The sequence below is a fragment of the Anser anser genome, assembly GCF_964211835.1.
Source record: "Anser anser genome assembly, chromosome: 2".
Lineage (NCBI taxonomy): Eukaryota > Metazoa > Chordata > Aves > Anseriformes > Anatidae > Anser > Anser anser.
Window position 1 is genome coordinate 160,018,763 of NC_139721.1, and position 13,921 is coordinate 160,032,683.

Genomic DNA, 13,921 nt, shown 5'->3' on the forward strand with positions numbered 1-13,921 from the left:
TTTAACCCTGACTGAATATAAAGAGTTGTTCTGAAAGAGGTGCTTTATAGAGAAGAATTAGGGCAATGGATGGGTGAACAAGGGCTAAAAGCCACACAAATGAAAAAACAGAGTGTACCAGGGAGTGAGAAGTTTCAGAAGAGGAAGAATCAGCTAAGAGGTTTAATAGTCAACAGCATGACTGAAAGCTCGTGGGATGAGATGAAGGCAACAGGAACCAGCCATCCACGTTCTGCTTACTGCCCTCTCTTCCACATTATCTCAGAAGTTTGACTGGTGGCCAAGCACACAGCTGTGTCCCCATGTCAGGTTTGGTGGCAGTGGCCATTATGATAATGGAAGAGACCAGAATCCACATCCAAATCCTGTCCAGGGTATTTACGGACCTGGCAATCATTCAACTTACTTTCCACGTTGATCTTGGCTTGGGTCTTGTCATCAGGACTCTCACAGCAGTAAAAGCCCCTGTCTGCAAAGGAGATGTCCTTAACCACCAAGATGTGCTTTGTTCCCTCAGTTTTGATCTCTATTTTTTCACTGGGCTTCAATACGATGCTGTTCCTCATCCACTTCACCTCTGCAGGCTTGGTCAGTTCTACCTCCAAGGTCACCGTATCCTTCTCTTCAACAGTTCTGGCCTCCAGTTTCTTCTTGAAGGAGATTGAGGCCTCTGATAAAGGAGAAGTAATAGTAGTAAGAATGTAGAGGATCCAGAAAACATGTTTTCAGAAAGAATTAAAAAGGTGTCTTAATTATCTCTAGTCCCAATACATTCTGGACTTTCCTATTTAATGAAGCAAAAGCAGAAATCCCCTACTGCTACCATAATCAGAGAGAAGGCCATGTGAAACCCACAGGCCACAGCATCAGAGACAGCCCGTCAAAGGTGCACTATTGCCTCTTACCTCGGACTCTGAGATTGGCTGTGCTTTCTACACCCTCCGCATTGGCAGAGATTTCAGCTGCATCTTCCAGTGTCAGATCAGTGATCGTGAGACTGTGGTTGGTGTCCTTCTGTGAGATCACATACTTCTTGCTGGCTTCAATCTTGACACCATTCCTGAGCCACGTGACTACAGCATCACTGGGAGAAACGGTGCACTTGAACACAGCCTCTTTTCCTTCCTCAGAGACCACACTGTTGAGACTCGTAACAAATTTCACCACCCTGGGAGCTGATGGATAGGAAGAAAACGTTTAGGAGCATGTCTCTGAGGCATGGCATAAGCACTTTCAAAGAGCCAATAGATTCAATGATTTCATTAGAAGCACCAAATTTCATTACTTACAGTAATAAATAATGGACCATCATATTTCTCATCTCTGAGTAGGTTTTATGTATAAAGATGCCACAAGAAAGAGGTAAACAAAGAGGGGAAAAATCCTGTCTTAGATATGGAATACTTAATTCCAGCCTCAAATGCAATATAAAGGTTGATTTGCCCACATACTAAGAGACCCGAGCTCAGCAATGATGTTCTTCACAAACAGAGGTTCCACAGACATTCAGAGAAAAAGTGGAGTTTTGTACTTTGTTGTTAACGTAGGGAACAGCATAAACACAGGAATAAACTTGGCTTTGTAGGATTGTAACAGCTGAGGAGGAAAGCCAAGGACCTTTCCACATTGTCACCATTCAGTTCTAGAGACTTACCTTTAGGGGTGATGGTAATGCTGCTCTTGTCATCTCTGGACTCACAGAAGTACTCTCCCTCATCCTCAGCCCGGATCCCTGTTATTGTCAGGGTTCGTTTGACACCCTCCTCGTGAATCTGGAAACGTTTGCTGGGCTTGATCTCAACTCCATTCCTGCGCCACACCACCTTCCCTTTGGCATGGCTCACTTCACAGGTCAAAGACACGCTGCCTCCAATCTCAGCATTAACAGCTTCAAGCTTTTTGGCAAACTTCACTGGGATTTCTGAGGTGCAGAGGAAAGGAAAAATGGCAAGAAAGGAAAAGTTAAGAAATCTGTTCTACGAAACCCACTCTAGCCAACTTAAAAAAAAAAAAGGAAAAAGAAAAAAAAAAAGATAGAAGGTGGAGATTCCATTTACATGAAATTATATTATCATTATCACTCTGAAAAGTAAGAACTGTGCCTTAAAACATGTTTGTGTTTGTGTTGTGCCCTTCTTTCTTTCTAATATTTTACTTGATGAGACCACAGTGGGTATTTTTGTTGTTTTGCTGTTTGATCGGTTGTGGGTTTTTTTGATGTTGTTTTGGTTTTGATTGTTTGTTTGTTCTAAACATCAGAGCCTAATTTGCCTGACTACACATTAAAACTACTCATCAGCTTTGTCACACTGGTGAGCAGTCAGGATGAGCTAAGGCTCTGCCCGTGCCCTACCCACTGGATTAGGAGGAGACAGAAATGGTGTGATAACATTGGAGAGAAAACACCAGGAAAAGCACCCATCTTAGGTGTCCTTGTTGCCCAAGAGGCTACTGAAGGACGAAAATTGGGTCTTTGAAGGGAGGAAGGACTTTGCTAACCCATGGTGGGGAAGCTGCAGTAGCTGCAAAAGCAATTCAAGTCTAGAGGTTGGAACAGTTTTTGAGAGAAGTCCATGATCTTCACCTTATCTTCCCATAAGAGGAACGCAACTGTTAGGAAGGGACACAACTTGCAGGCTGCTATCTGCTCACCTTTCACCTGTACTTTGAATTCCTGCTTGTCACTTTTTGTCTTGCAAGTGTACACAGCAGTGTCTGTGCTCTCTGCCAGGTTCACTGTCAGAGTCCTGGATGCCCCCTCGCTCTTGATCTCATACTTCTTGTTCGCCTTGATTTCTGCTCCATCTTTGAACCACTTTACTACAGCAGTTTCAGGCGTTACTGAAGTAGTCAAAGTGATGCTTTCATGCTCTTGAACAATGAGGGGCTCCTTCTGGACAACTTTATTTTCAAATTTAGCCTCTGGTTCTAGGAAAGACATTAAAATAGAAAAACTAATAACTTAATTCTCAAATCCTTAAACACAGCAATTTTCAATTTCTCTCTTCATGACTCACAGTCACATACCAGCTCCTCTATAATCTCTAATAACACAGGGAATATGGCTGAATCTTTGTGGCTGCTATAATCTTTTGGCGAGTGGGAAGAAAGAAAATCACCTGCCAGGTAACCCAGAGCTTCTGCTTAGAACAGAAGCAAAGGAAAGAAAATGAAAATACACATCCTGCTACCTATAAAAACTTGTTTCTTAGAGATAAAATGACCTGTATAATTTTTGTTCTCCCATTTTTAGGATTCTAAATCTAATTACAAAGTATTAATATGCTAAATCTGAATTTATGGTCTATTCTCTTTTCTGTTCACTCCCTTTCTCTTGGCCTCTTCTCTACCTTGTACAATGCTTTGCCACAGAACAGGGCAGTTCTGGGACACACACAGCAGCAGAAAATCTTTTCTTATTTTCCTTTTTCCCCAGCTCTATTTCTGCTCTTCAAAATTTCCCACTTCTACTTTCAGCTCCCTACCATTGAAAAAGATCAGGTGATGAGATGTGCAAAGCAGATAAACAAAAAAAGATATAGCATTTCCTTAGCCAAAAATAGTCTTCAGACATTTTCCACTTCACTGCTATGTTAAAAAGGACAATTTCATGTATGATGTGGTTCAGTGATGTTGTTCCAGGGGAAATCATGGCTGCACCATGGCCACTGGGTGGGTAGATAACATCCAGTCTTCCTCTAAGCCACACAGAATGCTGCTTAGTGCCTCCAAAATGAACACTCACCAGTTGGTTCCAACTTGAAGGTCAGCTTCTGGCCAGCAGCCTCACAGACGTATTCTCCGGCATCTTTCTTTTCCAGCTGCTCTACAACCAGACGCCGGGTTTTACCCACAGTTTCTATTTTGAACTTTCTAGAGGAAACAAGGAGTCTTCCATCCTTGTACCATTTTACTTCAGTTGCGTCCTGTGCTACCTCACAGCTGAGAACGGCACTTTCAGTCAGGACAGCATTTACCTCCTTCTGTACCTTTTCCTGGTTTATAAATGCAGGTTTGGGCTCTGAGTGAAGAAAAGGAAGAAAACATTTACAGAGGGATTAAAATGAAGTCATCTTACAGATTTATGTGCACAGGCTGGTAAATATTTAGGATGCGACTTATAACAAAACTGATTGCCTTCACTAGACAGTATCTACCCTTCTGTGTAAGCAAATTGTAATTTGGAAACTAGGGAAGACAGACAAAGAATGAAATAGGCCTTTGTGCCAAGCTAAAGCCAAACATTTCAGTTCCTACAAATCCAGGCAATTGGTCACAAGAAAATCAGGTACAGGTGAACCCCGAACACAGTCTATTGCAACTGGACCACTCTGTGATAATTACTATATTTTTTACTTTATTATCCTCCACTATAATTCAGACAATGTCTGTCTTACCTGCGACATCAATCTTGAAGGTCAATTTCTGGCCAGCAGCCTCGCAGGTGTACTCCCCAGCATCTTTCTTCTCCACCTGATTCACCACCAGCCGACGAGATTTGCCCTCCGACTCCACCTTGAACTTCTTGCTCAAGGTGATCAGCTTCCCCTCCTTGTACCATTTCACATCGGTCTTCTCCTGGGCCACCTCGCAGCTCAGCGTGGCATTTTCTGTTAGTGCAGCTTTCACCTCCTTCTGCACCTTCTCCTTGTTTGTAAATACAGCTTCTGGCTCTGAAAAGAGAGAAAGATTCAGCATCTACAAAATATGAAGTTGCCCGGTCCCCTTAGGGCTTAGAGAGAATGCTGGAAACAATCTCTTTGACTTGACAGTACACATCTAAAGCTACTGGAAGAACATGCAAACTGTTCCATGGGGGGTGGGTGGTTTTTTGTTCTGGTTGTTTGCTTGCTTTGTTGTTTAGTTTTTCAAAGAAGCTTTTAGTTGCTTCACGACAAATCACACAAAGATTAGTGTCTCTGTGCAGCAAGCTAGGAGATCACCTGATGGATCATCATCACTCTATTGCAGGCCCCAGTTAAGGCAGAAAATATTTTGGTTGAAGTTGAGTGCAAACTGATGAATTCCTAGCGGCAGAAATTGCACCATGCTGTGTCAGAGCCCCATTTGTTGATTTCTCTGGTTCCCAACAGCTGCCTCTGCTGTCCGATCAGCACCAGGTCATTTTGTTCAGCGTGAAGCGTGCTTGACCAGGACATCCATGTTCAAGACTGTGTCATTACTTCCCATGTGACCTTTAGAAAAGCCTAGCCCATCTCACATTGTTGCATCCAAATGGTGAAATACCCTTGTTCTTCAGGAGGCATCTTAGGCTACTTGCAAGAGGAGCAGTAGGCAGACTAAGTCAGAAAACTGAGTCCATTCTCCCACTCCGGAGCCCCAGAAGGGCAATGCATTTTGAATGACACTCCATGCCACTTTCTCCCCCAAGCTGTCGTTTATCACAGAATCATAGAATCATTCAGGTTGGAAAAGACCTCTGAGATCATCTAGTCCAACCTCTAACCTAGTACTAAAGTCCACCACTAAACCATGCTACTAAGTTCTACATCAACATGTCTCTTGAAGACCTCCAGGGATGGCGACCCAACCACTTCCCTGCGCAGCCTGTTCCAATGCCACAAAACCATTTCAGTGAAGAAATTTATCCTAATATCTCCTAATATCCAACCTAAACCTCCCCTGAAGGAATAAGCATAATAGGAAAAACTTGGGAAAAAAAAAAAAATAAAAGCATACTTGAATAAAAAGTAAACTTGAAACATTTGAAGCATAATAGGAAAAACTCTTACAAAATAATAATCATTTTTCTAAATATCCTAGAAATAGGAAGGATGGACCAAAGTGTCTTCTCTTACCTGTGACAACAATCTTGAAGGTCAGTTTCTGGCCAGCAGCCTCGCAGGTGTACTCCCCAGCATCTTTCTTCTCCACCTGATTCACCACCAGCCGACGAGATTTGCCCTCTGACTCCACCTTGAACTTCTTGCTCGAGGTGATCAGCTTCCCTTCCTTGTACCATTTCACATTGGTCTTCTCCTGGGCCACCTCACAGCTCAGCGCGGCATTTTCTGTTAGAGCAGCTTTCACCTCCTTCTGCACTTTGTCCTTGTTGATAAAACCATCCTCTACTTCTGGAATTGAGGGTAAAGTAGCAGATTAGAAAAGTGAACCTTTTCTATACAGCCCTTCCCAAATGTCCACATCAGTCTTTGGATTGTGGTGCTGATGATGGCTTTCCTATTCGCATTTCCTTCCAGTGCTATTAACTGAAAATTAACATCTGAATTACATCAAGTGCCAGTGAAGGACTCCCTCAGTTTAGATGGCCTGAAACCTACTTTCACTTGTACCACCATCATTCTCCAAAATCTGCAGAAAAATTCACATTTCTCCAATGTCCAGCAGCACACCAGTGCACATAGTAGTTAAGAAAATTGTTTGATTTAAGTGGACATACATTAAATTGTCCAAACAAGCCGAGAGCTGTAATTTACTTTGACAGCAAAAGCAAAGGTAGGCTTGAGAAACAATCTTTGTGAGTACATTATGTGCTTATTACCTTTATTTCCCCAGTGTTCCAAACATGTGTCAACCCAGAACTATGTTTCTCTAATGAATTTGAACTAGCTAGCCCCCATGGTATTTGCTTAGCACTGCACAATGCCGGAATCAAAATGCAATCTAATATACGAACTCCTCAATTTGCTTTAAATTCATCAGTATACAGCCAAGGGATGTCAAGGTTAAATCCCATTCTTGCTTACGTCATTTTGAGGAAACTTGTTTTCCTCAGCTACCACTTCTGAGAACGGTTCGCATATGGCAGAAGTGATAATAAAAAGGTTTCCTCTATAGAATTAGAGAATAAATTGGGTTGGAAGGAACATTTAAAGATCATCTAGTCCGATCCCCTTGGCATGGCCAGCACCATATTTCACTAGATCTAGTTGCTCAAAGCCCTGTCCAACCTGATACTGAACACTTCCAATGATGGGACGCGTGCAATTTCTCTGAGCAACCTGTTCTAGTGTCAGACCACCCTCATTATAAAGAATTTCTTCTTTATATCCAATCTAAATCTACCCTCTTTCAGTTTACAACCACTGCCCCTCAGCCTGTCACTACAGGCCATGTTAAAAAGTCTTTCCTCATCTTTCTTATAAGCCCCTTGATACATATTGAAAGTTTATCTTTCTCCATTTCTGGAAAGAAAAGCCCCAGCTTTAAGTCTTTTTTAACATTTCTTTTGTACCTATTATAGAGAGGGGAAAAAAAAGTGAATTACATTTTATTTGTAATTTTATAATTTACAAAAAAACACTAATGTCTTCTTCCAGCATTGTGACCAAATGCTGGCTCTAAGACTCTATAGTAAAAAGACACTTCATTTCAGGAAGAAGTATTGGCAAGAAAATGCTTGTGATCAGAAGATTTTCTATGTCCTTTAATTTCTCCTGCAATTATTGAATTATTATTTTGTTATCACTGCATCTCCATTAGATTAACAAATTTCCTGGGCGTAGGCTACAGTAATCCTCTGAGTTCTCTGCTTTCAAAGACGGAAGACAGGCCAAACAGTGTGAACGGAAGTGTGTTAAACAGCAGAATTTAAATACTCCATCAACTGACTGCTGAGGTGGAATTTGTCAAGCCGTGCAATTTGTCTTCCCTTCAGTTTTGGGGGGAGATTTAAAAACAGATGAAACATTTACTCACCTGTAACATGAACCTTGAAGGTCAGTTTCTGGCCAGCAGCCTCGCAGGTGTACTCCCCAGCATCTTTCTTCTCCACCTCACTCACCACCAGCCGACGAGATTTGCCCTCTGACTCCACCTTGAACTTCTTGCTCGAGGTGATCAGCTTCCCCTCCTTGTACCATTTCACATCGGTCTTCTCCTGGGCCACCTCGCAGCTCAGCGTGGCATTTTCTGTTAGTGCAGCTTTCACCTCCTTCTGCACCTTCTCCTTGTTTGTGAATACAGCTTCTGGCTCTGGGGGGAGACAGGGAGAGAGAAAGATTAATTGGGCTACTTGAAAGAGGAGCAGGAGGCAGAGAGGGAGCTGGAAAATAGGATCCATTCCCCCACTCTGGAGCCCCAGCATGGCAATACATCTTGAATGACTCTCCATGCCACTTCCTTCCCTCAGTTGCCATTAACTCAATGCCTTATAGACCTGAACTTTCACAACGCTTTCCTGTCCTATTCTCCTCACCAGCTGAAATGAGCCCTTCCAAGACAAACAAAAAGTGTGCAGACGTGGGGCAGACACCCTATTGCTCACCACTGTGCCCCTGCTCTGAAACGTCCTGGGAATCAGCTGCACCGCAGAGTTGTTCCACTTGCACCAACACGCAGTGATGGAGAGGTGCAATCAGAACCTTCCTTTCCCCATTCCCCATTTCCCCATTCCCCATTCCCACAGTGAAGGGAAATTCCTGAACTTTTCAAAGGAAGGAGCTTCCTCAGAACTGTACCTGGAACACTTTCTTCCATTTCCCCATCAGAGCTAGGTCATCCCAATGATGTTCTCCAAAAATTTGAAACATAATTGGAAAAAACTTTTATAAAATAATAATCATTTTTCTAAATGTTTTAGAAATAGGAAGGATGGGCCAAAGTATCTTCTCTCACCTGTGACAACAATCTTGAAGGTCAGTTTCTGGCCAGCAGCCTCGCAGGTGTACTCCCCAGCATCTTTCTTCTCCACCTGATTCACCACCAGCCGACGAGATTTGCCCTCCGACTCCACCTTGAACTTCTTGCTCGAGGTGATCAGTTTCCCCTCCTTGTACCATTTTACATCAGTCTTCTCCTGGGCCACCTCGCAGCTCAGTGTGGCATTTTCTGTTAGTGCAGCTTTCACCTCCTTCTGCACTTTGTCTTTGTGTTCAAACATATCATCTGTAAGATAGCAAAGAATGAAAAATCTGTGAAAAAAAAGTATCATTTGAGATAATGCTTGACCATTAATTTGTAAACCTACCTTGAACTAAATGTAAATCCACCTGTATCAAGGTTACTAATAATTGATCTCTGCTATCTGTTGCTGTTTCAATCATTTGCAATGCACAGCAACCCCCAGAAGCAGATTTTTAGTCTTCTGTCTGCAGCACTTCTCACTGAAGTACACGTTCATGGATATGTAAGAGAGAAATGGCATCAGTTCTTTGTCCCACAGCTGGATCCAGCACTAAAGCCCTCAGATGTAACAGAAGTAAAAGACAGGCAATTTGGAAAAGATCATGTTAACCACAGCCAAGTGCTTGGAGGCATCCTGCAACTCTCTGTGAATGAGGTGGTACCAGACATAGCTGGGCTCAGAATGCAATACCGTATGGACAACTAGCCAGCCTTTTTATGGCCATGGGTATATCCCATCAGAGCTGCACAGAAGAATGACAAGAACAGCTTTCACCTTTTATTTCTACCTTGGAACACAGTCTAGGTTCATTCAGGCAAGTTTCCAAACCATGTCAGTGAAGCTGGTGACAGATTTTAAGAAGCCTGTGACAATTAAAGCTTTGTCTCTGAGACTGCATGGTACTGGGTTTTCAGTGGGAGACTGCCTAGTAGGTTACAATTTAAATAAAGCAGATGTAAAATCAAATAGGCTAACAGAGCTAAGCAAATGCTTGAGGAAGCATTGGCAGAAACTTCCCAACAGTACAAGCTTGCTTTGAGACATCACAGTTTCTGGCTGCTGCTCAGCTGAGGAGCAAGAAGAACCTCATCCTTAGGCTTCCACCAGCTTTCCTGCAGACATGCTGTAGGGTCGGTTTCTACAAGCCAAGCAGGAGGGCTCTCTTCAGCAAGCACAGCATGTTGTGTTCACTTGCAGAGAAGACTGGGCTGCCTATCTCCTGTTTACTGTAGATATACCAGGCAGGATCCTTCATTTGCCAGCGTTGTCCCCATATTTGGGTCCAGATCATTTTCAGGAAAAAAAACCAATAAGGGTTAAGGAGTAGCTGCATAACAACTGGAGTATCTTCACAGTGATTTATATGGAATTGTGTCCGTATGGATCAGCATAACTTCCCAGATATGTTCTTCAGAACATGTGCTAGTAATAATACAAAATTACCAAGTCATAAAACAATTCAAGTTGGGAGTGATATCAGCAGGTCATCCAGTCCAATTTGCCCGCTGTGAGCAGATAAAATTACATTGCTTCACTCAGGGCCACGTCGCATTGAGTTCTGAATATCTCCAGTGGTGGAGAACCCACAACCTTAGGGCTCCTGTTCCAGAGCTTGATTGCCTTCATGATGCATATTTTTTGTAATACCTTTTCAGAACATCCCACATTTCAGCTTGAGTACTTTGCCTCTTCTCCCTGTCACTGTGCACCTTTGAGAAGAACCTGGAGCTATATCCTCCCATTAGCTAGCTGCAGGCTGCAATAAAAACTCCCTTTGGCTTCTCTTCTCTAGTCTGAACATATCCAATTTTCTCAACCTCTAACCACTCCTCATATGACATGCTCCAGCCCCATAATCATCTTGGTTGCCTCCACTGGAGCTATGCCAGCAGCATCATGGATTTCTAGATGTAAGAGCTGGGAAATTCTCCAGTCAAGCAGACACTGAACTAAGAAAAGTAACTTGATTTTAGGCTTAGTTTTGGTAAACTCCAAGGACATCATTTTAAAAGTTGGACATGGGAAATAACCCTAGATATAAGGAACATAAGATGATCTAGTTTAAAGTCATAGAGGAAATTAAAAAAATATCCTGTAATGCACTTATTTGGAAGCTGTACACCTGGGTGAATTATGAGAACTGATAATTGAAGAAAAGATGAACAACTTGTTCAAGACTGTGTTCAATCTGGCTTCCTCACATTAAAGGGTTTCAGAATCTTCTTTTTACCCAGTAGAAGAAGAGGAGGGAAACGATCATCAAGACCAGCTAAAAATCATGGAACTGTCCCTTAAAATCCTTTAAAAGACACGGCACAAACAAGGAATAGAAGAAAGGGCAGCTCTCCTAGAAAGCTACATCTCTGGTAACAGGAGCAGTAGTAATAGAGCAAGATTTGCCAAAAGTCAGGCTGGATCCAAGCTCGTGAAGGAAGTTAAAACACTTAGCAAGGAATACTTTAGCACATATAACCCTTAAATGTATGTGTAGGCAAGGGAAGAAGTGAGGCCATGTTACAAAGAGCATGGATTTCAAGCTTCAGACCTTTTTGTACCATACTTCCAAAGATAACCTGCAGATGTTCCTAGAAAGTGTTCTACAGGTTAATTTGTTTTGGCTCTCACCCTAGGTAGACATTTCATCTATCAGTATAAACCAACAGAGGTTATACAGCTACTAACTGAATGATCAACTCCTAAGCTCACACGTCATGTTCCATCCTAGACAATTCTCTTCAATCGGAAGCTTCAGTTTATTTTAATTTCCCTTGGGGTATTGTTACTTGCTTACACAAATTCTAGTTGGTACTCTCCCTAAGTTGTACCTTTAATCATCCACAAGGTGAAAAGAAAGGTGACCTAGGATTAAGGCACAGAAGAGGGTCAGAAGATCCATTTCCCTGCCTGGTTCTACAGTGTACTTTCTCTGCAGTCTCAAACAAGAACCTCGAGGTTCCCAACTTCTGTCTTTAAAGTAAACGGTCAATCTCTCAGTGTCAAGAGAAGGCCTACTCTTCTTTGCCCTCCTATTTTTGCATTTGCAAAAGCTGGAAAACATCCTCCCTTTGGCAGCAATTGGCTTGGAGAACACTAATATGTATCTTACAGATAAACTGCTTGTCCACTTTTCTATGGTCCCCCTGTATCTCACAACCCATGATATGAAAAACACTTCCATTGGGTAGGACACTGTTCTTACACCTATTTATTGGAGAGGACGTGAGGTGCAGAAATGTGTGGTGATAGCAAGGATACCCATCTCAAGTTGCAGAGGATGATGCCATTTCCCAAAAATATGAATCCTCACTGTCCAAGCCACGGGATTTTCTCCCATGAATGTGACTGAATATTTCTCAGATGCCCTGACAGCAGGCCAATCTTGGGTTTTCATCCCAAAGTCTCATGCAACCCTCAGTTATTGCTGTCAACAGTTTTCCTCAGAGATAGATCTTTTGGCTAAGTTGTAAGCACAAACAGCTGCTGAAAGTCCTTCAGTGCCTTGTTGCATCCACTAGAGGATAAAGTTCTCCTGGTCCAGATTATAAAATCCTTCCACACGAAGCTAAGAAGAGTTCTTCTTTCAAACAGTGTAATAAGATCCTTTAAAAATGAAACTAAAAGGCAGAAACTAATAATCTACTACATTTTTTCCTTGAACAGCTTCTGCTATCAATGACATTCATTGTTTGAAATAAAATAATGATTCAGTTTTACCCTGTACCGCTCCTACAAACTGCATAGAGCTGCAGAAGAGTCACGTAACTGACCCACAAAATAAATATTACTGTATTTTTTCTAGCACAAAGAAGAGTTGCCACCTCTCAAAGCAGAATGAGGCACATTTGTCTCTAATTTCCTTGTAGGGTCACTCCCCAGCAATATATACCACAGAACACAGACACAGCAGGGCAAGCAAAGTGAAATCCAATCAGCTTGTACCTCAGTGAGACCCACAACTGGCAGTCACATGAATCTCAACGCTGTAATGTCATGCTTTTGCTCAGACCACACTGAGAGGAGGCCAGCCACAAACGACCTCCAGTGCAGAAGGTAAATAACCACATTCTCAGCTGAGTCCAAAATAAAGAGCTTTGAGGCGTGAGTGGTGCATTGGGCTGTGTAGATGCACACACTTCAAAAATGAGCAGATTCTAGTGTTGGGTAAATCCATTGAAAGAAAAAACAGCAAGTCTTTGCACCAAATCCAATTCTATTGTTTTGCTTCACTTTCTGGTAGTTTTGCCTGTTTTAGTTTTAATTGCACGCATCTTTAAAATTATCTTCTTGTCCACAATCAATTAAGAAATGACTACATCAAAACTAGATAGTCTTCTCTCAATTCTTTCAAGCAAGACAGAAGGAAGGAACATATTTCGTGGCAAAGGAAGTATGGGGTAGTGTTTTCAACAAAAATAACTAGCAGCAAAAATAGAAGGGTATGTATTGATGACAGAGTTGCTTACACAAACTGCTGGATAGTGTTCTGAACTTACACTCAAAATGTGTTCTTCAATTCCTCACAAGGTCATATTGGCAAAATCTTTCAGCAAAGCCATGTCTTGTATAGATATGGTAGAAGCAAACTCTGTCCCAGCAGAGACAGAAACTACAGATTTTTAGAGTGGAATTAGTGATTCCTAAAGGATGGAACGACTGTTGTATGTTCGTCTTCTTCTTAAATCCTTTATCTTAATAACCATTCTTGGTCAGTCTCCGAGAAAGAATACTGGCTTGCATGGACCTCTCTCTTTCCTAAAGTGTCCAAGCACATGCCTTTAACATCGATTTTTAAGAATAACGATATACGTTCTGTTGCAGAACCACATAGGTCAATGCTGGAAGTAAATCACTGGAATTCTGGAACTAAAACACTAGGGAACTCTCTTAATAGTTATGACAAAAAATAAATAAATAAATGTAAATAGGTAATCTCTCACCTGTGACATCAATCTTGAAGGTCAGTTTCTGGCCAGCAGCCTCACAAGTGTACTCCCCAGCATCTTTTTTCTCCACCTGATTCACCACCAGCCGACGAGATTTGCCCTCTGACACCACCTTGAACTTCTTGCTTGAGGTGATCAGTTTCCCCTCCTTGTACCATTTTACATCAGTCTTCTCCTGGGCCACCTCGCAGCTCAGTGTGGCATTGTCTTTCGTGACTGCCTGCACCTCCTTCTGTACCTTCTCCTTGTTTACAAAAGCATCTTCTGCTTCTACAGTGGGAAACAATTTAAAATGCAAAGGTACAGTCATTCTGTCCAAAGTGTTCATAACCAAATGCAAAATTCGGCTTACAACAACTTCATGAATCTT

At 42.1% G+C, this 13,921-nt stretch overlaps 1 protein-coding gene across 1 annotated transcript in view; it reads right to left on the reverse strand.

Moving 5' to 3' along the window:
- Nucleotides 1-13,921, reverse strand: part of OBSCN (obscurin, cytoskeletal calmodulin and titin-interacting RhoGEF) — a gene marked incomplete at its 5' end in the record, with an annotated part of 184,274 nt that overhangs the window by 137,292 nt on the left and 33,061 nt on the right. Inside the window, 10 exons of the mRNA XM_083822953.1 lie at nucleotides 407-670; nucleotides 906-1,175; nucleotides 1,655-1,921; nucleotides 2,653-2,928; nucleotides 3,746-4,021; nucleotides 4,398-4,673; nucleotides 5,820-6,095; nucleotides 7,681-7,956; nucleotides 8,599-8,868; nucleotides 13,546-13,821. Coding sequence (XP_083679079.1) covers nucleotides 407-670; nucleotides 906-1,175; nucleotides 1,655-1,921; nucleotides 2,653-2,928; nucleotides 3,746-4,021; nucleotides 4,398-4,673; nucleotides 5,820-6,095; nucleotides 7,681-7,956; nucleotides 8,599-8,868; nucleotides 13,546-13,821 — 2,727 coding nt within the window. The remainder of the gene's footprint in view (nucleotides 1-406; nucleotides 671-905; nucleotides 1,176-1,654; nucleotides 1,922-2,652; nucleotides 2,929-3,745; nucleotides 4,022-4,397; nucleotides 4,674-5,819; nucleotides 6,096-7,680; nucleotides 7,957-8,598; nucleotides 8,869-13,545; nucleotides 13,822-13,921) is intronic.